The sequence below is a fragment of the Colobus angolensis genome, unplaced genomic scaffold (assembly GCF_000951035.1).
Source record: "Colobus angolensis palliatus isolate OR3802 unplaced genomic scaffold, Cang.pa_1.0 Scaffold88, whole genome shotgun sequence".
In the NCBI taxonomy this organism is placed as follows: Eukaryota; Metazoa; Chordata; class Mammalia; order Primates; family Cercopithecidae; genus Colobus; species Colobus angolensis.
In genome coordinates this window covers 3732980-3753699 of record NW_012122709.1, presented here as the reverse complement: position 1 = coordinate 3753699, position 20720 = coordinate 3732980, and the positions used below count along the sequence as shown (strand labels likewise).

At 55.3% G+C, this 20720-nt stretch overlaps 3 protein-coding genes across 7 annotated transcripts in view; 1 reads left to right on the top strand and 2 right to left on the bottom strand.

Annotated features, from left to right (window-relative positions):
- The first annotated feature begins 620 nt into the window (after positions 1-620).
- Positions 621-9738, top strand: REC8 (REC8 meiotic recombination protein). The gene is made up of 20 exons (XM_011930774.1): positions 621-1449; positions 1545-1686; positions 1791-1859; positions 1977-2119; positions 2204-2276; positions 2369-2489; positions 4931-5012; positions 6218-6297; positions 6538-6619; positions 6790-6820; positions 6902-6993; positions 7165-7214; positions 7547-7678; positions 8063-8129; positions 8234-8400; positions 8547-8595; positions 8860-8926; positions 9062-9193; positions 9267-9373; positions 9491-9738. The coding sequence occupies exons 2-20, from the start codon at positions 1631-1633 to the stop codon at positions 9580-9582; spliced, it is 1692 nt and encodes a 563-aa protein (XP_011786164.1). The 5' UTR covers positions 621-1449; positions 1545-1630; the 3' UTR covers positions 9583-9738.
- On the bottom strand, positions 9700-19103 carry IPO4 (importin 4). Of its 3 annotated transcripts, none has more exons than XR_001000528.1 (30): positions 18493-19011; positions 18325-18411; positions 18117-18196; positions 17989-18030; positions 17442-17571; positions 17175-17354; positions 16861-16926; positions 16658-16759; positions 16488-16571; positions 16068-16232; positions 15911-15964; positions 15646-15755; positions 15257-15365; positions 14982-15111; positions 14666-14779; positions 14449-14562; positions 14094-14214; positions 13794-13905; positions 13583-13698; positions 13389-13466; positions 13255-13312; positions 13049-13154; positions 12772-12965; positions 12583-12633; positions 11753-11898; positions 11430-11638; positions 11186-11318; positions 10988-11092; positions 10170-10239; positions 9700-10053 (listed from the first exon to the last, which is right to left on the bottom strand). XR_001000528.1 is itself a non-coding variant. In XM_011930775.1 (30 exons), the coding sequence occupies exons 1-30, from the start codon at positions 18559-18561 to the stop codon at positions 9923-9925; spliced, it is 3246 nt and encodes a 1081-aa protein (XP_011786165.1). In that variant the 5' UTR covers positions 18562-19103; the 3' UTR covers positions 9700-9922. The 3 variants fall into 3 exon arrangements, 2 of the variants coding, with proteins under 2 accessions (XP_011786165.1, XP_011786166.1); XM_011930775.1 differs by having other exon boundaries at positions 11753-11878; positions 18493-19103; XM_011930776.1 differs by having other exon boundaries at positions 11753-11878; positions 18117-18164; positions 18493-18571.
- Positions 18919-20720, bottom strand: part of TM9SF1 (transmembrane 9 superfamily member 1) — a 7461-nt gene continuing 5659 nt past the window's right edge. For 2 of the 3 annotated variants that reach the window (XM_011930777.1, XM_011930779.1), the window contains exons 5-6: positions 20153-20426; positions 18919-19581 (exon numbers count right to left, since the gene is read on the bottom strand). In XM_011930777.1, the coding sequence (XP_011786167.1) occupies positions 19188-19581; positions 20153-20426 (668 nt within the window). In that variant the 3' untranslated portion in view covers positions 18919-19187. The remainder of the gene's footprint in view (positions 19582-20152; positions 20427-20720) is intronic. The other variant, XM_011930778.1, reaches the window with a different exon arrangement.

The window sequence follows — 20720 nt, the reverse complement described above, 5'->3', positions numbered from 1 at the left end:
ACTGGGGAGGCGGAGGTTGCAGTGAGCTGAGACCGCACCATTGCACTCCAGCCTGGGTGACAGAGTGAAACTCCATCTCAAAAAGAAAAGAAACAGCCTGACCAACATAGTGAAACCCCGTTTCTTCTAAAAATACAAAAATTAACTGGGTGTGGTGGAGGGCGCCTGTAATCCCAGCTACTCGGGAGGCTGAGACAGGAGAATCGCTTGAACCTGAGGGGATGGGGGGCAGAGGATGCAGTGTGCCGAGATTGCAGAGATAGCGCCACTGCACTCCAGCCTAGGCAACAGTGAGAGACTCCATCTCAAAACAAAACAAAATGAAACAAAAACGACTGACTTCTTCCTCATTGACCTGTGGGGGCTCCAAGACTATCAATTTTTTTTTTTTTTTTTTTGAGACGGAGTCTTGCTCTCTTGTCCAGGCTGGAGTGCAGTGGCACAATCTCGGCTCACTACAACCTCCGCCTCCCAGGTTCAAGCATTCTCCTGCCTCAGCCTCCTGAGTAGCTGGGATTACAGGCTTGTGCCACCACGAGCAGCTAATTTTGTATTTTTAGTAGAGACGGGGTTTCACCATGTTGATCAGGCTGGTCTCGAACTCCTGACCTCATGATCCGCCCTCCTGGGCCTCCCAAAGTGCTAGGATTACAGGCGTGAGCCACAGCTCCCGGCCTCATCTCACATCTTTCTACCTCTGCAGCACACGACACGCCCTAATTGGAAACAAAGTCAGAGTTTGTGGACTGGGGGAAGGGCGGGGTCTAACCTCAGGTCAGGCGCGTTGCAAGGTACATCTTGGCACCCGGAAGAGGCCCAGCACAGTTGCCCTCGACGTGACCCGACCTCCCCTACCAACTGAGGCGCCCTTGTTGCCAGGATAGAGGCGAGCGGGGGGTATGCGCTCATTGGTCAAGGAAGGAGCGCCTGTTACTAGAGGCAAGAACCAGAGCCCATTGGTCGGAACACCTCACAATGGACCCCAGCGGCACGCAGAGTCCTTATGATTGGTTTGCTGGCTCCCTCGGGAGACCCTGTTGCCTTGAGCCTAGGCTACTTGGCGCTCCCGACCCGACCCCCGTTCCCCATTGGCTGTCCTGGCAAAAGCCGCCATCTAATGAGGAGCGAGGTGCTGGGCTCCCGAGCGCGCGCTTCCCGCGGTGCCATCTAGTCCTGCCGGAGGCAGCCCGGGCCCGCGGCCCAAGCCAGTTTTCACTGGTCCCAGGGGCCTGACATCGCTCCCAGCGCTCGAGGACGGAGGCCTGCTGTGGAGGACACCGTGCTCCCTCGGGACCCGTTTTGGATTCCAGCCCGGGCGTCCCCTTGGAGCTCTGCATCTCCAACCTGGAACCCAAGCCAGAAGGCTCAAGTTCGACGCATCACGTGGCGAGCGGATCCATTGAGGGTCCACAGAGAGGGGCGCCTATCTCCTGCGTCTCAGTTATCCCGGTGTATACACCAATTGTTCATTGCCTCATTAACTTGGTTTTCTGCGTACACCCACCTTGCCTCCAGAGAAGTCCAAATCCTGACTTCTCTCCAAGGTGTTGGGAATTCTGTGCCCTAAATAATTCCGACTCAGATCCAAACGGGGATCTGGTGGAATCGAGGGTGAAAGGCCAGAGGGACGATGTTCTACTATCCCAACGTGCTTCAGCGCCACACCGGCTGCTTTGCCACCATCTGGTAAGGGTGGGGCCCGTGGGCGCGCGATGGGGGATGCTGGCCGGGATCCCAGCCTGACAGCTCCCCCTCCGTCCCCATTTTCCCACCTTCCCCACCCACTTCAGGCTGGCGGCGACGCGCGGCAGCCGGTTGGTGAAGCGCGAATACCTGAGGGTGAATGTGGTGAAGACCTGGTAAGGCCCAGAAAAGGGAAGGAGGGCCTGGGGCGGGGGGTGAGTTAGAGGATGGGGTGGGCAACGCTGTGGGCCCAGTCCTGGGCGCAGCGGTAATCAGGGCCCATTGTTCCCCAGCGAGGAAATACTCAATTACGTGCTGGTACGAGTGCAACCCCCGCAGCCCGGCCTGCCGCGGCCCCGCTTCTCCCTCTATCTCTCAGCCCAACTTCAGATCGGTGTGATCCGCGTCTATTCTCAACAATGCCAGTACCTCGTGGGTAAGGCTGGGAACCCTCAGAGGTGGGGCGGGCTGAGCAGCTGTCTGCTAAGCTGGCTGTCTACCTTGTCCTCCCTGCCCACAGAGGACATCCAGCACATCTTGGAGCGCCTCCACCGTGCCCAGCTGCAGATCCGAATAGATATGGAGACTGAGCTGTGAGTGTTCCCTGGGCCTTTGATGGAACACCTGCTAATTTGGCCTCAGCCTAGCTCAGCCTCAGTCCCTGACGGCTTACATTCTCTCCCAGACCCAGCCTACTGCTTCCTAACCACCTGGCCATGATGGAGACCCTAGAAGATGCTCCAGATCCCTTTTTTGGGATGATGTCTGTGGACCCCAGACTTCCTAGTCCTTTCGATATCCCTCAGGTAGGGCTTATTCCCCTAGACTCGTGAATTGACAATGCAGAAGGGGAGTGCTGTCCCTGTGTCACTCTGATATTGGGGTTGGGGAAGGAAGCTTGCCACAACTCTCTCCCACAGGAGGTGGTAACAGGGGGACTGCCAAGGTGGATCCATCCAGGCAAAGCCCCCTGTACTTATCTACTCGGGGCCAATCTGATCAGATGGTTTCCCCACTGGAGGCAGCTCTTGTCCCCAGTTGTCTCCACACTGTTTTCACTGCCGAGGCCCTAATCCAGGCTCTCATCTCTCTGTACTGGGCTTTCTTTTTTTTTTTTTTTGAGACAGAGTCTGGCTCTGTCGCCCAGGCTGGAGTGCAGTGGCCGGATCTCAGCTCACTGCAAGCTCCGCCTCTCGGATTTACGCCATTCTGCCTCAGCCTCCCGAGTAGCTGGGACTACAGGCGCCCGCCACCTCGCCCGGCTAGTTTTTTGTATTTTTTAGTAGAGACGGGGTTTCACCATGTTAGCCAAGATGGTCTCGATCTCCTGACCTTATGATCCGCCCGTCTCGGCCTCCCAAAGTGCTGGGATTACAGGCTTGAGCCACCGCGCCTGGCCTGTACTGGGCTTTCTTACCCCTGTCCTCCTCCATCTATTCCCAATACTCCAACAGCTTAATGTCACCTCCTTCCTTAGTTCCCCATTTGAACAGTGGCTCCTGCTGCAGACAGATTACTAGCATTTGGGGCTCTCCATGCTCCAGTTTATTTTTTTATTTTATTACTATTATTATTATTATTTTTGAGACAGGATCTTGCTCTGTGGCCTAGGCCGGAGTGCAGTGGCACGATCTCAGCTTACTGCAACCTCTGCCTCCCCGGTTCAAGTGATTTTCCTGCCTCAGCCTCCCAAGTAGCTGGGACTACAGGCATTCGCCACCATGCCCAACTGATTTTGTAATTTTAGTAGAGACAGGGTTTCACCATGCTGGCCAGGCTGGTTTCGAACCCCTGACCTCATGATCCACCCGCCTCATCCTCCCGAAGTGCTGGGATTACAGACATGAGCCACAGCACCTGGCCCATTTTTTTGTAGTTTTAGTAGACATGGGGTTTCGCCATATTGGCCAGGCTGGTCTCGAACTCCTGACCTCAGGTGATCCACCCACCTTGGCTTTCCAAAGTGCTAGGATTACAGGTGTGAGCCACTGCGCCTGGCCTATTATTACTATTTTTTAAGATGGAGTCTCTATCACCCAGGCTGGAGTGCAGTAGTGTGATCTTGGCTCACTTCAACCTCCACTTCCTCTGGTCAAGCAATTCTCCTGCCTCAGCCTCCCAAGTAGCTGGAATTATAAGTGCCTGCCACCATGCCCGGCTAATTTTTGTATCTTTAGTAGAGACGGGGTTTCACCACGTTGGTCAGGCTGGTCTTGAACTCCTGACCTCAGGCGATCCACCCGCCTCGGCCTCCCAAAGTGCTGTGATTACAGGCGTGAACCACCATGCCCAGCACATACCCCGGTTTAGAACTAGTCATCCCCAGACTTCTCTCTCAGTCCTCTGGGCATCTGTGGCTCCTAAACACTAGTTTGGCCCTTATGCCTCAATGATACCACATTCATGTCTTTGCTTGTGCTGTTTCCCTACCCCATAATGGTCACCCCTCATCCTCTACAAGTCAAGTTCTACATATTCTTACAGACCTGGTTTAAATGCTGCCCTTCTCTATGAAATATTTATCCCAGTCTTAGCTGGAACCAAATGCAGTTTGGGAACTCAGCACTTTGCTAGGGCCTTGTTTTACCCTTTGCCTTGACTCTTGTGGGGTTACATACAACCTTGTCTCCCCACTAGACTTCCTTAAGATCAAGAATCTTTTCTGTTTACCTCTGTCAACCGCAACAGTTGACGATGCACTGCTTCTTGCACAATTTTTTTTTTTTTTTAAAGACAGAGTTTTGCTCTGTCTCCCAGGTTGGAGTGCAGTGGAGCAATCTCAGCTCACTGCAACCTCCACTTCCTGAGTTCAAGCAATTCTCCTGTCTCCACCTTTCAAGTAGCTGGAATTACAGGCACCACCACAACACCCGGCTAATTTTTGTGTTTTTAGTAGAAACGGGGTTTCATGATGTTGGCCAGGCTAGTCTCGAACTCCTGACCTCAACTGGTCCACCCACCTTGGCCTCCCAAAGTGCTGGGATTACAGACGTGAGCCACCGTGCCTGGCCTTCTTGCACAAATTGATGAGGGCTAGATAACTGGGGTTTGGGTTGGGAAGGGAGGTGAGAACAGGAACTGAGGAAAGGAGGCCAGATGGCGGGTGAGTTTACTGCAAGCTTATGTCAGTGCAACAAGAATTAGGCATAAAAGGAGATTACTGTGCATTGTTGAAGAAGGTTGTGAAAGTGGGAAAGAAGGGGGCTGAAGCTGAACCTTATCTGTTGTTTCCAATCCCTCCCCAAAGATTCGACACCTCTTAGAGGCTGCAATTCCAGAGAGAGTTGAAGAGATCCCTCCTGAAGTCCCTACAGAGCCCAGGAAGCCAGGTCAGCAGAGAGAACTTTCTTTCTGGTGAGAGGCATAAGCAGGCCCAACAGCTGTAGAAATTACCATTTTTGAGCCTAAGAGCCTGGCCCTGTGAGGGGCCCTTTTTTTTTTTTTTTTTTGAGACAGAGTCTCACTTTGTCGCCCAGGCTGGAGTGCAGTGGTGCAATCTCGGCTCACTGCAAGCAATTCTCCTGCCTCAGCCTCCCTAGTAGCTGGGATTACAGATGCGCAATACCATGCCTGGTGAAGTTTTATATTTTTAGTAGAGATGGGGTTTCATCACATTGGCCAGGCTGGTCTCAAACTCCTGACCTCAGGTGATCTGCCCGCCTCGGCCTTCCAAAGTGCTGGGATTACAGGCGTGAGCACCATGCCCCACAACGGGCAGTTTATGTGTGTAACCTAATCAGTACCTCACAAGAGTCCTCTGAGGTCAGATTTTTTATCCCTTTTTTTTTTTTTTTTTTTTGAGAGACAGAGTATTACTCTGTAGCCCAGGCTGGAGTACAGTGGTGTACTTTAGGCTCACTGTAATCTTTGCCTCCCGGATTCAAGCGATTCTCCTCCCAGGTAGCTAGAATTATAGGCATGCACCACCATGCCCAACTAATTTTTGTATTTTTAGTAGACATGGGTTTTCGCCATGTTGGCCAGGCTGGTCTCGAACTTCTGACCTCAGGTGATCTACCCACCTCAGCCTCCCAAAGTGGTGGGATTACAGGCGTAAGCCACCACACTTGGCTTTTTTTTTTCTTTTTTTCCCAGGCTGCAGTGCAATGGTATGATCATAGGTCACTGCAGCCTTGACCTCCTCCTCCAGGGCTCAAGCAATCCTTCCACCTCAGCCTCCAGAGTTGCTGGGACCACAGGGATAAGCCACCACACCTGGCTAGTTTTTAAATTTTTTGTAGAGACAGAGTCTCGCTATGTTGCCCAGGCTGGCCTCAAACTCCTGGGCTCAAGCAATCCAAAGTGTTGGGATTACAGGTATGAGCCATTTCGCCCAGCCTCCCCACTTTACTGATGAGAAAAGCGAGGCTCACAGTGGTTAAGCAGTGTAGCCAGGGTCAGGATGCCAGAGATTAGCCTGGGTCTGATTAGAATCCAGGTTACCTTGACTTCAGAGTCCATGCTTTTGCCTGACTGCACGGCTGTGGGAATTTGGAAAGAAGCAGAGAGGCTGGTGACTCCCCTGTTCCTCCAGACAGGATTCTGGTCACTGTGCTGCCCCCTGAGGCCATCACGCTCCGGGAGGCAGAGCCCATACGGATGCTGCGGATTGAGGTGAGTTGTTCCCTGCACACAGGGCCTGAGGTCCAGCCCCCTTGCATCTACTTCTCTCTGTCCCCAGAGTCCTGCCTTTTCTGTCTCCATTTCCCTGTTCTCTGTCCCTGGCACCTGAGCACCCAGTGGCTTCCTTGAACCTGGCCCTGTGGCATGCCTCTGGGATCCACTCTCCTGGATCCACTTGCCTTTTTCAGAAATGTTATTGAATCCCCTCCCCTTGCTCTTCTCTCTGGACAGGGTGAAGAGGAGCTCCCAGAGGTCAGCCGCCGAGAGCTGGACCTGCTGATCGCAGAGGAAGATGAAGCTATCTTGTTAGAAAGTAGGTGTCTGGCAGCATAGGGCCCGCCTGGAGCTGGATGGTCAGACCCCTGGCATGGGTAGTCTGGGACTGGACAATGTTCTCATTTCTCCTTTTCCATCCTCTGAACTCTGATTCTCTCTCCACAGAGCCAAGGGAGGAGCTCCGTGTCCCAGAGGGTGAAATCGTAGTCCCCCGGCTCTTACCTCCAGCTCCTGCAGAGTAAGGGCAGGAATTCCTAGACCAGGTAGGATGTTGGTGCTGGGAAGGGTCTCCTCATTTCTCTTGCCCATTTCCCTTCAGGGTGGAAGGAATAGCAGAGGCACTTCCAGTCCCGGTCCTGGGCCCTGAGGAGCTGAGGCCGATAGGCTGGGAGCCTGGGGCCCTACTCATGGGTGAGTGCCCACCACGCCCCAGGGGCTTTTCTGGGACTATTTCTATACTGCTGCAGACAAGGGCTCTATATCCCAACTCGCTAAAGGGAGGACCCTGCAGTTTCTTGCCCTGGCATCTGCAAGGGGTAAGGGGCTTATGGGACAGAGCCACAACCTTGGGTGTTGTTGCAGAGGTGACCCCTCCAGAGGAACTGCGTCTGCCAGCCCCACCCAGCCCAGAGGTGAGTAGCATCCCTTCCAATCCTCCTCCTCCTCCTCTTTGCCCTCCCCCACCAGAGCTGCCTCCCCAAGCCCAGGGCCACTGCTAGCTTACAGGGGTCCTTAGTGCAGATGATAAAAGATGTCCCTTTCTATGCCCCGTTGTGTCTGGCCTGCACTTCCCAGATGGGTACCCTTATGCAAGGTATGAGCTGCTCAAGTGCATGAAGACCCCACACAAGCCTTTTCCCCAGGTTCCTCTAGGGGCGGGGTGTGGGGTCCTGTTAGCAGTCCACTAGAATGACAGGAAAAGGAGTAATGGGCAGCCTTGCCCCTACCTGCCCTCCCCACTCAGCGGAGGAGGCCCCCAGTCTTTCCACCTCCTCGCCGCCGTCGTCGCCAGTTACTGTTCTGGGACAAGGAGACTCAGATCTCCCGGAAGAAATTCCGGGAACAACTGCAAACCAGAGCCCACTGCTGGGAATGTGTGAGTACAGCCCAGGCTTTGCCGGGAGAGGGAAGACTCTTGGCAGGGATACCAGGGGCACATGCAGGCTGAGCCTTCTAAATTCCTCAGGAGGTTGGGGGTAGGATTGGGAACTTGATGAAAAATCCCCTCCATTCTCCAGAAAATGCAGGCGATGTGGGTTTGCACATGTACAACTCTTCAGGGTCCTTTAGTGACCCCAACTGTCATACCCATGGGCACCAGGTTAAAAAGTCCTTCTTTTAGCAATGGCAGGGCAGGCAGGGTCACGAGCCCAAAAGCTGGGGAAGTCCAGAAGCCCCAGAACAATGCATTGCAGAGGCAAAGGGGACCTGAGGAGTGGCTGCTTCATAATGAGCCTTCTGACCTTTCCCCACCACACAGCCCAAGGTGCAGCCTCCTGAGAGGACCATCACAGGCCCTGCAGAGTTGTTCAGAACCCCAACTCTCTGTAAGAATGGCGGGGGATGGGCACAAAGGATCCTCAAAACCAATTCCTCATTCCTGGTGCTCCTCACGCCTCAAACCCTGTGCCTACTGCCTTCTTGTCCACAGCTGGCTGGCTACCCCTTGAACTACTGGGTCTCTGGACCCGCTGTGCCCAGCCACCCCCAAGAGCACTCAGGCGAGAGCTGCCCGAGGAGGCCGAAGAGGAGGCTGCTGAGAGGGAGGCAGCTGCTGAGGAGGAAAGGAGAAAGGCTGAAGTTCCGAGTGAGATCGAGGTAACTGCACCACCTGTTGCCTGCATCGCCCCAGTGCCAGGGTCTGCCTGACCAACTGGCTGCCCTCCCCTGCTCACTGGCCTTGTGCCTTCTGAGGCCCGAGTCCCAGATGCTTGGGGTCTTAGTTCTGCTTCTCCTGTCCCCAGGTCCCGAGGGAGGCCCAGGAGCCCAGTGGTCCCCTTATGGTATCTTCAGGTAAACACCTAGAGAAGAGGGGCAGTGGGACCACCACCCTTACCACTGTCCCAGGAAACTAGTATCCCAACTGCTCAAGCTAATTCATGAGTGAAGGCGTGTGTGTGTGACATAAGGAAGCACAGACTGCTCCTCCTCTGCTCTCCCACCTGTGTGCTTTTAACAAGTCACTGCATAGCTCTGCCATCTACTTATACCAGGTGGCCACAAGGCCCTAACTACTACCCAAGCAGACACCCCCCAGCGCCTTTCCTCCCCGAACAGAGCTCTCCCTAGAGGCAGCTGAAGAGGAGAAGTCCCGCATCAGCCTCATCCCACCAGAAGAACGGTGGTAAGCGGCCACGCTCCACGGGAGCCAGGGCCCACAGCCTTTGGCCAGGTGGTAGAAATGGCTGCTGGGATGGATATGCCCCTTGTCACTGTCACAGCTGCCACCTTCCCTGCTCTTACTCCCACGTTCTCCTAGGGCCTGGGCTGAGGTGGAACAGCCAGAACCTCCTGCATTGCCCGTGGTGCCTGAACTCCCTGAGGTGCCCATGGAGATGCCTTTGGTGCTGCCCCCAGAGCTCGAGCTGCTCTCCCTGGAAGCTGTGCACAGGTACCAGGGAGGTGGCACCTTGATGGGGTGGACCCGGGCTGAAGCCTCTGCTAATGGTTCTTGATCCCTATAGGGCAGTGGCAGTGGAGCTTCAGGCCAACAGGGAGCCCGACTTCAGCAGCCTGGTGTCACCTCTCAGCCCCCGCAGGATGGCCGCTCGGGTCTTCTACATGCTCCTGGGTGAGTGTATGCATGTGTGTGTGTGTGTATGCATGTGTGTATGTGGCGCAGGGACACACAGACCAGAGGCCCATACAGGGACTCCCCCAACCTGCCCTCTCCTCCCCCCTTGACCAGTGCTCTCAGCGCAACAGATTCTTCGCGTGGAACAAGAAAAGCCATATGGTCGCCTCCTGATCCAGCCTGGGCCCAAATTCCACCGAGGTTAGAGTCCATTTACAAAGCTGCCAGGAAACCGGCCACTTCTAGTAAACCACGTCGTGGCTCACTGCGTCCTGCTTACTTCATTTCTGAATGTTCATTTCCAGCCTTCTTGCTCTCAGAGCTATTGTTCAAGCAGAAAACAAGCTGCTTTTATTACAGTATGATGTCATGACTCATTTGTAACAGATCCAGCCTCAGGGACAGCCCTGTAAGGCAGCAAGTGGGGCTGGTGCCAAATGGGTATGAGTCCCAGAATCTTTGGTAAGGCAGAACTGAACTGGGCTGAGAGGTGGTCTTAAGGCCTGGGCAGGCTCTGTTCTCTCTGGACTGGCTGCAGCCTGCAGTCTAGGAGAGGCCCAGCACAGCCTGGAGCTCCTGAGCCTTGTCAACAGGCAGTGAGCCCAGAGCTGCCTGGAAGCTGTCGGCGTGCTGTTCGGCCAGGAACGTCAGGAGCAGCAACAGTGCGGCCTTGGTGTCTGGGTGCAGAGGGAGGGAGAAATGTTGGGGCTCCTAAAGCCTTGCTGCCCCAGGTCCTCTGAGTCCTGCCACTCCCAGCCTCCCCCAAGCCCCTGCCCGTGACTCCTATCCTCACCTGGTGGGATATTGTTGTCAGCCATAATGAGGCTGCAGATACGCAAGAGCTCTGGAGCCACATCTACAACCTGTGAGGAAAGAGTGGCTGACTCAGGGGAGCAGCCCCGGACCCCAGGTCTAGGTGGGTGGTCAGGACCAAGGAGTGGCAGAGTCTCTTACTGGGGTGGTTGCACCTGGTACTGATTCACAGGCATCCAAGACAACTATGAACATTAGCAGGACCAATGAAACTTGGTGGTAATGACTTTTTTTGGAGGGAATGGGGGATGTGGACCAAGATGATTCAAGTCATAGCCTCAAGACCTAAAGAAACCCAGACGCCAGGAGCTCCACCTACACAACGGTCTCTAAAGGTGTAAGACGCGGATGACACACACTCTGACACGACTCCAAACCTAGCTACTTGGTGCAGCCAAAATCTCCTCAGAGAGCAGAGCTGATCTAATTGAAATGTATGGTGTGGTGGCCCAGAGGTACCCAGGGCTCCACAGAGCACAGTTTGAAAGGGCCCTGGTTTAGGAAACCAGCTTGGGAAAACTGCAACTTCTGGCTCAGACCAAAGGGTAGAAATGGAGCTTCCTCAGGAAAAATGCTACGTGGAGGGAGGAAGTCCCTCCTGTCCCATCACAGGACTGGCTGCCAATCCTTGCAGACAAATAAGAAATGGTGCAGGGAGTATCAAAAGAACAGCTGAAACTGTCACCTTGCATCAGGTGCAACCGACAGCCTGGAGCTCCTGAGCCTCATCAGCAGACAGTGCCTATCACTGAGTGGAGCGGCACGCTTCCCTCTGAGGGCTGCCAGCCACAAGGTTACCTGGTCAGGGCTGCTCTGGTACAGGAAGCTGAAGAGGCGCCCAATGGTGACCCACTCCTCCAAGTCCTTCTTCAGTGGCAGGGCATGCAGTAGGGCAGCCAGCACCTGGGCACACAAATATCTCAGGCCAACCTGCCCTGCCCTCCACCACCCTCCCTCCTCAGCTTCCAGGCTCTGCCTGATGTCTCCCTCCCTCACCTGGGGCTCTGGTTTCCTGGTGGGACTGGCCATCAACAGGCGGGCAAGTGCCCCACAGATGTTGTCACGGACACGATCGTGTCTCTCCCGCGCCAGGAGGGGGAAAAGGAGCCCCAGCAACTTGGGGAAGTGTCTGATCCACAGTCAAGGAATGGCCACACACTCAGATAGACCTTGCCCACCTGCAAGCCCTGGGGACACTCCCCCAACCCCCAGTCCCTCCCCTCCTGTGAGCCAAGGATACTCCTGGGCAGGGTGGCCCCCGTGCTCTGCCAGCACACCCATCCCAAAGATGGCATTGCTTCGCACCTCAGGGTCTGCCTCTCGGGCGGTGCTCAAGAGCACAGGGAGCAGCCGAGACACAAATTGGGCTGAGGCGGCACCCAGGCCCTGAATAGTCTCTGCCAATGTCCCCACTGCAAAGGACTTCTCTGCCACTGTGCAGCCCTGTTTCTGATAGGGGAGAACAGGAAGGAGTACAGATCAGCCTGGGCCAAGGATAAAGGCTGAGGTGGGCACTGGGTGCACGAGGGGACTAGGGCTTGAAGCCAGAAGATGGACACTCACTGTCTTGCACACCAATAATGGCAGGAAACCAGCAAAGAATGGGGCAAAGGAGTCTCCCCCAGCCGCGGCTGCCAGGGCAGGGATGGCCTCTCCAGCGTGCTCCAGCAACATGGCGTCGTATTCAGCCTGTGGAGCCAGGTCAGGGGCTGGAGCACCAGGGCCAGCTCAGTGACTGCACACATCCCTACCACGCTCTGCCACCAGCTGCAGGGGTCCCTGGGGCTGCCCTTGGTTGCTAGGGCTGGTCCCTCTCAGACTGGGTGTTTTCTTTTTTTTTTTTTTTTTGAGACGGAGTCTTGCTTTGTTGCCCGGGCTAGAGTGCAGTGGCCGGATCTCAGCTCACTGCAAGCTCCGCCTCCCGGGTTTACGCCATTCTCCTGCCTCAGTCTCCGAAGTAGCTGGGACTACAGGCGCCCGCCACCTCGCCCGGCTAGTTTTTTTGTATTTTTAGTAGAGACGGGGTTTCACCGTGTTAGCCAGGATGGTCTCGATCTCCTGACCTCATGATCCGCCCGTCTCGGCCTCCCAAAGTGCTGGGATTACAGGCTTGAGCCACCGCGCCCGGCCTCAGACTGGGTGTTTTCATTGCCCAGCTTCTTCCCCTAGCTCTTCTGCTCCTGCCTATCACTCTAAGCACACCCCAGTCCACACTGCTCTCCTTCCCTGAACTCCCACTGGCTTAATGGGATCAGGGTTGTGTCTCTCTGACCATTACCAATCTCTTTTAGTGGCCCTGGCTGCCCCAGGCCAAGAACAAATACACTGTCCACCCCTGTCCCTGTGGAGACTGCCTGGACCACCTGGTCCCAGTTTTCATCCCTGGCGCTCACCTGATCATCATCTTCCTCTTCCTCCTCCTCATCAGCATCCTGACAGGCTGTCTACAAGAACAAGTAGTTCAACTTAGCCAGAGCTTTCATGCCCCTTCTCTTTTCATCGGGGTATGGGGGTGGACTTGTAGCCAGTCCCCAGCCTGGGCCCGGCACCTCTCCTTCCCGAAGCCCACCTGCCCTGCTCACCTTCCTCTGCAGCACAGCCTTGAGCATGCTACAGAGCTCAGCCAGGCGCCCAGGGGGCTTCAGAGTGAGGGTCCCACAGCTGCGGAGCACCCCCGTCAGGGCCTCCAGCACGGCCATCACCACCTGGCGCTCCCGCTCCCTGTTCACTGCCTGCACGTAGGATGGCACCACTCGGGCCAGGGCAGCCTGCAAAGCTGGGGACATTATTGGCTGAAGCACCGGTCAGGCCCTGCCCCGCCCCAAGAACCCCTAGCCTGGCCCAGCCTCTCCTTCTCACCAGCAGTGTTGGGTTCCGAGGGGCAGCTTTGACAGGCCTTGTGCAGTGCACAGCAAAACTGACCCAGAGCCTCATGGGCTGCCTTCCGCACATTCAGGTGAGGGCACTGCAAGATGAGGAGGGGCAGGATGTGTCTGCTGTGTGCACTGTGAACACAGGGCCCCCAGCCTGAGAACGCCACCCACTCCACCCACTGGCCCACTCACCTCCAGCAGTTTAAATACTTCTTCAAAGACGCTTTCCATGTATGGAAGGAAGGCCACACTACAGAGAGAGACACAGCCATGGGTAAGGGGCCCCCAGGCAGGGTTTTCAGTGCCAGGGAAGGGCGAATGCTCACCTGGTGTTCACAGAGATCTCCCCTAGGGCAGCACAAGTGTCTTCCTTCTCATCAAAGAAGGCGTTCTCCACGCTGTACCTAGAGTAAGATGGGGAGGCAGTGGTGATCAGGCACCAAGAGGAGCAGATCCAGCACTAGTCCCCTGGTCTAAAACCAAAGTCTAGATTCCTGATCAGAAGAGCACTCCTTCGCACCCTGAGATCTCTGAGTCATCCTCTTCTTCCACATCCTCATCCATGAGCTCCTCCTCTTCTTCCCCATCACTCTCATCATCAAACAGAAGGAAGGAGCTGCTCCCGTCATACTGAGGCTGGAGTGGAGGCATGGCAAGGACTTTGGCTCAGCTGGGCCCAGGAGATAAATCCCATTGCAGGGCTGGCCTGGCCCAGCCCACCCTCTGCTCACCACAATGCCCTCGGTAGAACGCAGTGACAGCAGCATGAGCATGGTGATCTGTTCCAAGTGGGGTGCCAAGCCCTCGCCCAACAGACCCGATAAGGCGGCAAATAGGCTGTACCTGGTCAAAGCAGGCAGAAGAAGCTGTATGGTCCTGCTTGCTACCACCAGACAGGATGGGGGAGCCCAGGAACACCTGGCTATGGTCCAAACCAAAGGACTAGAGTCTGGGGTGGGGATTCCAGTGGGTCCAGTGGGCAGAAAGGAGGGGTGGGGACAAGGGCAGAGGCAGGGTGAGGGATCACTCACGTGCAGCGCCGCAAGTCAGGGTCGTCTACCTGGTTGCAGAGGCCCAGACCCAGCTGGCAGCATTCCTCAGCCAGCGGCCTCATGGGCTCCCCCACCGCTCGTGCCAGCACTCCCAGTGTCTCTGTGGGAGCAAGGGCTCCATTAGCACCAGGAGGTGGAGGTGGGCTATAGGACCAAAGGTGGTAGCTGGGAGGGATTCAGAAATCCCCCCCTACCCCTTGGTACAAGGTGAAGAACAACCCCTTTGATGAGAAGGAAGACATCCGTGCTCGCATGGGGGCAATCTCTGTCAACACCAGGTGAGCATCGGCCCTTTGCTGGCACTGGGATCCCCACCTGGGAGCCTCTCACTCACCCAGGCTCTGGATCTGCACAGGCTGAAGGTCCTCACGGCCTGTTAACAGAAATTCCCGCAGGTGCTCCATGATGGCAGGGAAGTAGGGCAGCAGTGAGGCCTGGGCAGCTGTAGCTGCAGGATGGAAGGACAGAATCAGAGCTGGAAAGGGCAGGGACCACCAGCCACAGGGCATTTGGGTGAACCCCACATCCCTGCCTCCTGCCTCTCTCCTCACCAATGGCTCCCAGGGCGCTCACAGCCAGCTCCTTGGCCCGGGGACTGCTGGGGTTCCTCAGAGGCTGCAGCATGCATTCCATAAGCTCCGGAAGGTAGGGCTGCACTTTGGGCCCTGTGGGAAAGGATGCTCCTCTGTCAACCAACCCAGATCTCCTACCTGCATGCCCACCTCCCTCCAGGCGGAAACCCCTTTGTGGCGCCATCACACACTTTCCCCCACCATAGGTAGCAATGCAGGAAGATGCACATCCTGCACATTCAGCCAAAGCCGCTGCTTCATCCCCCTCCCCCAAGCTCCCCACTGCCATCACTACCTAGGTTCTCCACGAAATTCTCCAGGGCATAGCAGGCCTTGGCTAGGTGGTGTGTGTGTCCAAGAGGCACCGACTTCAGGTAGGCGAGGAGCAGTGGCATTACCTCCCTTGAATAGCTGCTGATATGGGGCTGGGGGAGGGAGCAAGCAGGGCTTGAGTCAGGTTCACCTGCAGGGCACACACAAGAGTGTGACGGCAGCAGGGAAGCTTGAAGAGATGAAAGGTGAGGGGAAGGGGACATTCAAGTGGTGGCTCCCACATTCAGCCTGGTTCACCTGTAGGTTTTCTGAGAACTGGCCCAGGGCAAATAGCGCAGCATTGCGTACAACTTGCGAGGGGTCCTCCAGGCCCTTGCACACGATCTGCAGCAGTGGGGGCAGCAGTCTGGACAGGGCAGGACAAGGGGACACAGGCTGAGGAGCTATACCTGACAGCCCCAGGCTGACCTGTTCTCTTCATTTTCCCTGGAAAAAACAAGGCTTTTCCTGTCACCAGAGGGTGGTCCCTATAGCTGGGAAGCCATGTCATTTATCTTCCAAGCCAGGACACTTTTGAGAATGGGGGAAAATGCTGTTGATAAATAAGCTTGAACAACAAGCGTAAACCATGATAGCCATGGTCCTCCCCGTGGGCAACCCTCACCCTGGGATAGGGGAATAGATACCTCTGCCTGATGTGGTCACCAGCTCCGTCAGACAGCACAGCCAGCACCAGGAGTCCAGCCTTGCGCTGGTATGGGCTCTTGCTCCGCAAGGCCTCTTCCAGCATGGGCATCTAGGGAAGCATGTGGCATGCTTCTGAAACCCCAGCAAGAGCCTGCCCATTCCTGTGGAAATAGACCTTCACACCTCCCAGGGTAAATGTCCTTGGCCTCAGGGGACTAGGCACACTTGGAGGTAGGGATACCAGAAGGACAGAGCCACACTTACCAGCTGGGGACAGAGCTTGTCAGGGGGCAGGTGTAGCGCCAGCATGTCCACAACCTAAGATAGGATGGGGAGACTTACTTTGCTCGACTCCATCTCTGCCTCCCCAACCTCCCACAGCCACCTAACACCTTCCCCCCCGTCCTGCCCCACATCTCACCTGTACAGCAAAATGCTTGGGAGTCTCCCCCATCAGCTCAATCTCCCACTCTTCCTCTTCTGAATCCTGGTCCTCAGGATCCAACTGGCCTGGCAGGGGCTCAGCAGCCATAATGGGGAAAAGGGTGTGCAGCAAGGGTGGCAGGAGACGATTCTTCAGTAAGGCCTTGACAGAGAAGGTGGAACAGTGTCCCTAAGAATCTGCTCCCAGGATGGGCTCACACTAAAAATTCCAGTCTTCCATGCCATAAGGGGTCCGACAGAAAATTTCCAATCTCCCAGGCAAGAGCTGGGGTGAGGCTAGGCCAAGGCTTGAACTCCCACAGTACTTTAGATACCCTGAGATGAACCGAAAGTCCCAGGAGTGAGACTAAGGGTGGAGAGTGGGTGGGGTGATGTGTGTCAATGGGCACTCACTCACCTTGCTCTTGACTTTGACCAAGAAAGTGAGGCAGCAGAGAATACGTACACGTATCGCATTGCCCAGGGCCACATTTCTAGCCACCTGTCCAGAGAATAGTAAGAATCAGAGACAAGGAAGGAAAGTCCCAGCAGAGCATGTAGCAGGGGCCATGTCCACTCCAGGCTCACCTCCAGGCAGAATGTGAGGACCTCAGAGAGGTAGGGGGTGATGATGGGCACCTCTGACTCCAACAGTTCATCCAAAACCTCAAGGGCCTCACAGGCCTTTGCCTGACAAACAAGGCACAAGGTTACCATGTTCTTCTTCAGTGGGCCAAGCTGGACACTTTTGCACTCTTCTTCCAACAGAGCTCCTGCCCACCTGTCCTCACCTCATCTACGGGGATCAGAGTCTGCACAGCCACGATCAGCTTGGGCACCAACATCCGAGCGAGAGGCTGAGGGACACATCACAGAGAGCATGATGCAGCCTAATCTCACACCCCAGCAGCTGACAGCTTCCTCATAGCCTGAACTGCGAGGAGGAGCCCAGGCATAATAGCCAGGCCCACCTACAGCATCCCCTCTCAATTGTCAGGAAGGGCCACAGGCAGGTAAAGAATCCAAAGCAGCTTTGTAACTTTTACAGGTGAGGACATGAAGGCCTGAGGAAAGGGAGTCAAAGATACGAGGGCCCACATCTCACCACGTCTTCAGTGCTGAGGTAGGGCGCCATGGTGGTCAGAGTGCGCAGGGAGTAGAAGAGCAGCCCAGGAGAGCCCACCTCACCAAGAGTCTCATTCAGAAGCCGAAGAAGCTCCCGGTGGTGGGGTTGGAAGGCCTCGGGCCGGGAGGTCACCACCACACTTAGCAGCAAAAGCCCCATCTGTCCAAGAATAGAGGGTTGGAGAGCAAGCTTACATGGTCTATCCCACCTTTTAGTCCCTCCCTCCTGCCAACCATGTGATGGTACCTCTCTCTCTGGGCTGTGGGGGCTGTGGGTACTGTGCTGAAGAAGCTGCAAAAGCTGTGGCCAGGCCTCCAGGCCTTCCTTTCGAAAAATGGTGGCTGAAAGCTGGGCCAGGCTGAGGCTCACACAGTGCCTGCAAACAGGAGAGATCTCCTCTATCACTTTCCAATACCTTCCTCTGCACATAGTGGCCAGGCACAATGGGGCAGCCAGGAGAGAAACTTTCAGGAGGTGTGGGCACAGGGTCTTTACCAAGTTGGGACACATGAGACAGCAGCTCAGAGGGAGCCCGGCAGCACTGCGGGCATGTAATCTGATAAGTTCAGTCTTACTAGCCTGAATTTCAGTCTTATTCTTCTGACTTGAGTTTGGCAGATCATAGTCACCCTTCCTCAAGAACTTCAGTCTTCAAAATAGCCTTAAAATTCTCACTCCACCTTGGGTCTAGAACTGAAGTCCCTGCCCCACAAGTCCCAGCCTGGAACTGAAAGGGAAGGCAGAAACCCCGACAAGGTCGTCAGGATCCCGAGAAAAGGGGGTAGGTACTTACTCTGTTTCTCTCTGCAGGGCCGTCAGGATCAGGGACTTGAGGCTGGAACACAGAGGGCAGGTGTTTGGTACCCAGACTGCCCAGGAAAAGTCTCCGCCTGGCCCCGCCCCAACCCAGACCCAACCCACCTCTCCCGTTGCTCCGCCGCCAGCCGTCGCCAGCGGGTGTTCAGTCGTCTGCGGGTCAGCAGGGCCGCAAACTGGCGGATCTACGACGAGGAAACAAGCACGTGGGGGTCCGGGCAGGAGGGTGCTGAGCGGACCGCAGGGGGCGGATATTGGGGCTTGACCAGTGGCGTACAGTGGGAAACTCGGAGGGGAGAGTCAGGGGTCTCACCTGGGGGTCGGCCGCCGAGGCAAGCAGGTCGCAGAGAGCCGGCAAAGCGGCGGGGGCCCGAAGAGCGATCTGCAGCTGTTCCGTGGCCTGGGGGGAAGCTAGGGGTGAGAGTCGGGTCTTTCTCGCAACCTCCCGCTCGCCCTGGCGGGGTTACGCCTACTCCCGTACCCGACGGATGCGTTCGGTGTCCGGCAGCAGCAGCTCCCTTAGGAGCTGCTCCAGGCCGGCGGGCTCCATGGCAGCAGCTGAGCCGCCGCTAATGGGCCGAAAAGGGGAGGGGGAGGGACAGCACGTGGAGGCGCTGACACCCACTTCCGGCGGAAAGGGCGTTGCCACACTCCCCGAGGGTTGCCAAGGTGATTCAATTCACTTCCCACAAAGAGGTCCGACTCCTCCACTTCCGTTATGCTGAGCACCGGCTGAGTCGCGGAAACCCGGCTCTGGCAATGTGGGTTCCCCACGCCGGGAGTTCCCAAGTTGGGTTGGAGAACTCAAGCTTCGGGCATTCAGTGGTCAGCTCGGCTTTCTAAAGGACCGTGCCCTTAACCGCAGGCTGGAGTTCCTATATCCAGACCAAAACCTCCAACTACATGAGCCTTTTTCTTAACAAATTTTATTTTGATAATTGTAAAAAGAAAAATCAGGACCAAAACTAAAGGCAACTTAAAAATTTCAAATATATACTCCTTATGTAATAGAGATTTATAATTTCCAGGCCCTCTCTGGGGAAGGAAGGCCCAAAGGGCAAAGGGGAAGGCAACAATGCCATCACACAATTCAGTCAATCAGAAGAGAAGCTGGTAGGAGAGCTCAACGAGGCATGAAGAAAGGGAGAGAACAGCAATACTTCTGCCATACAGAACTCAGTCCATCTTGAGGTTAACATAGATATACCGGATGAACTTTAGGGAGGAAAAAAAGGAGATGGTGCCCAGCATGAGGAAGAAGACATAACCAGTGAGTAAGGAGTAGCCAAAGAACTCTACTGTCTGTACTGCCCCAGACATGTTGGAGCGCCGGGCATAATAGAAAACTGAGTAGAGGAAGATGAAGAGGCCGGTGGAGCCAACACTCAGCACAGATCGCCACCACCAGCGGTAATCCTCCCCAGACAACTGGAAGTAGGTGAGTGCAATGGAGATGCAAGCCCCCACACTCAGCAGGATGGCGAAGACAAAGAAGAGGATGCCGTACAAAGTGTACTGCTCCCGACCCCATACTGTGGCAAAGATGTAGTACAGCTCCACAGAGATGGCACTGTGAAGAAAAGAGATGATACACAGCATTAAAGGGCTGTGCACAGTGACTGGGCTGAAATCCAGCCCCCACCCTCTCCCATGTTGCTGGGTCATTGTGAAAAGTGAGTTCACTCCACTCTCTGCCCTAGATCTCCTGGCTTCATGGGGATTTTTTGCCTATGATTAGCTGTTCTCACTTCAAGAATATCTTCCCTAATAGATTGAGGGCAGGGATCTTGTCCATTTTACTTTCCACTTCATTCTTTGCCTGGCACAAAGAGATATTCAACAAAGTAAATGGATCATCAAATGGGCTTTAAACCCCACATGATGTCCACAGACACTAAAGTCAGAAACCAGGAAGGTGAAGGGGGAGATGTCTCTGGAGAGCTTTATAAGTGAGACACTCTTATATCTGAACTGATTCAAGCTCAGTCCTGCTTGGGGATAGGAGGAACCATTTAATGATCTCTGAATGGTACCACTGAACCAGGGATCAGCGGGTTGGGTTAGGGTACTGGATGAGTAGGGACAGGAAAAGTTGAGGTCAGGAACCTGACAGTGATAGCCATGGAATAAAGGGAGGATACCTGAAAGGCAGGAAGCCTCCAACAGTCATGTGGATGACAGTAGACTTGTACCAGGGCTGGGGTGGAATCTCCCGGGCGATGTTCTTGGTGCGACAGGGTGCATCAAAGGGGCTGGCGTTGTTCTTCCCGAAGATGCCTCCAATGACAGTGAGGGGAAAGCCCACCAGCAGCCAAACCGTCAGAAGCAGCAGGATGGTTGTAGCTGGCAGAGCCTGTGTCGAACCATTGGCCCAGTGCACTGAGTTCACCACACTCCACGTCAGGAAGAAAGGCACTGCAGGGATGGCCCCCGGAGGCAGGGTCAACACTAGGAGCTACATCTCTAAGGGCACCCACTTATATCCAGGACCAAAAGGGGAGGGGGGTGAAGCAGACTACCACTCTTAACAGCAGACTCATACTCCTGGATGTACCTACAGAGTCAACTGCCTTCACCTCCACCCTTTCTGATCCCATTACTCGTTGCTCTTTTTTTTTTTTTTTTTTTTGAGACAGAGTCTCACTCTGTTGCCCGGGCTGGAGTGAGTTCGAACGGGATTTTGTTCATTTCCCTGGAACAAAAAGGTCC

Excerpts from the sequence above, each read along its gene's own strand:
- IPO4 (XM_011930775.1), bottom strand. The coding sequence starts at position 18,561 with ATGGAGCCCGCCGGCCTGGAGCAGCTCCTAAGGGAGCTGCTGCTGCCG. Across the intron at positions 16,760-16,860 it reads CTCTGATCCCCGTAGATGAG|GCAAAGGCCTGTGAGGCCCT; the intron begins GTGAGGACAGGT and ends CTTGTTTGTCAG. Across the intron at positions 14,563-14,665 it reads GAGCGCCCTGGGAGCCATTG|CTACAGCTGCCCAGGCCTCA; the intron begins GTGAGGAGAGAG and ends TCCATCCTGCAG.
- REC8 (XM_011930774.1), top strand. The coding sequence starts at position 1,631 with ATGTTCTACTATCCCAACGTGCTTCAGCGCCACACCGGCTGCTTTGCC. Across the intron at positions 1,687-1,790 it reads GGCTGCTTTGCCACCATCTG|GCTGGCGGCGACGCGCGGCA; the intron begins GTAAGGGTGGGG and ends CACCCACTTCAG. Across the intron at positions 2,277-2,368 it reads ATAGATATGGAGACTGAGCT|ACCCAGCCTACTGCTTCCTA; the intron begins GTGAGTGTTCCC and ends ATTCTCTCCCAG.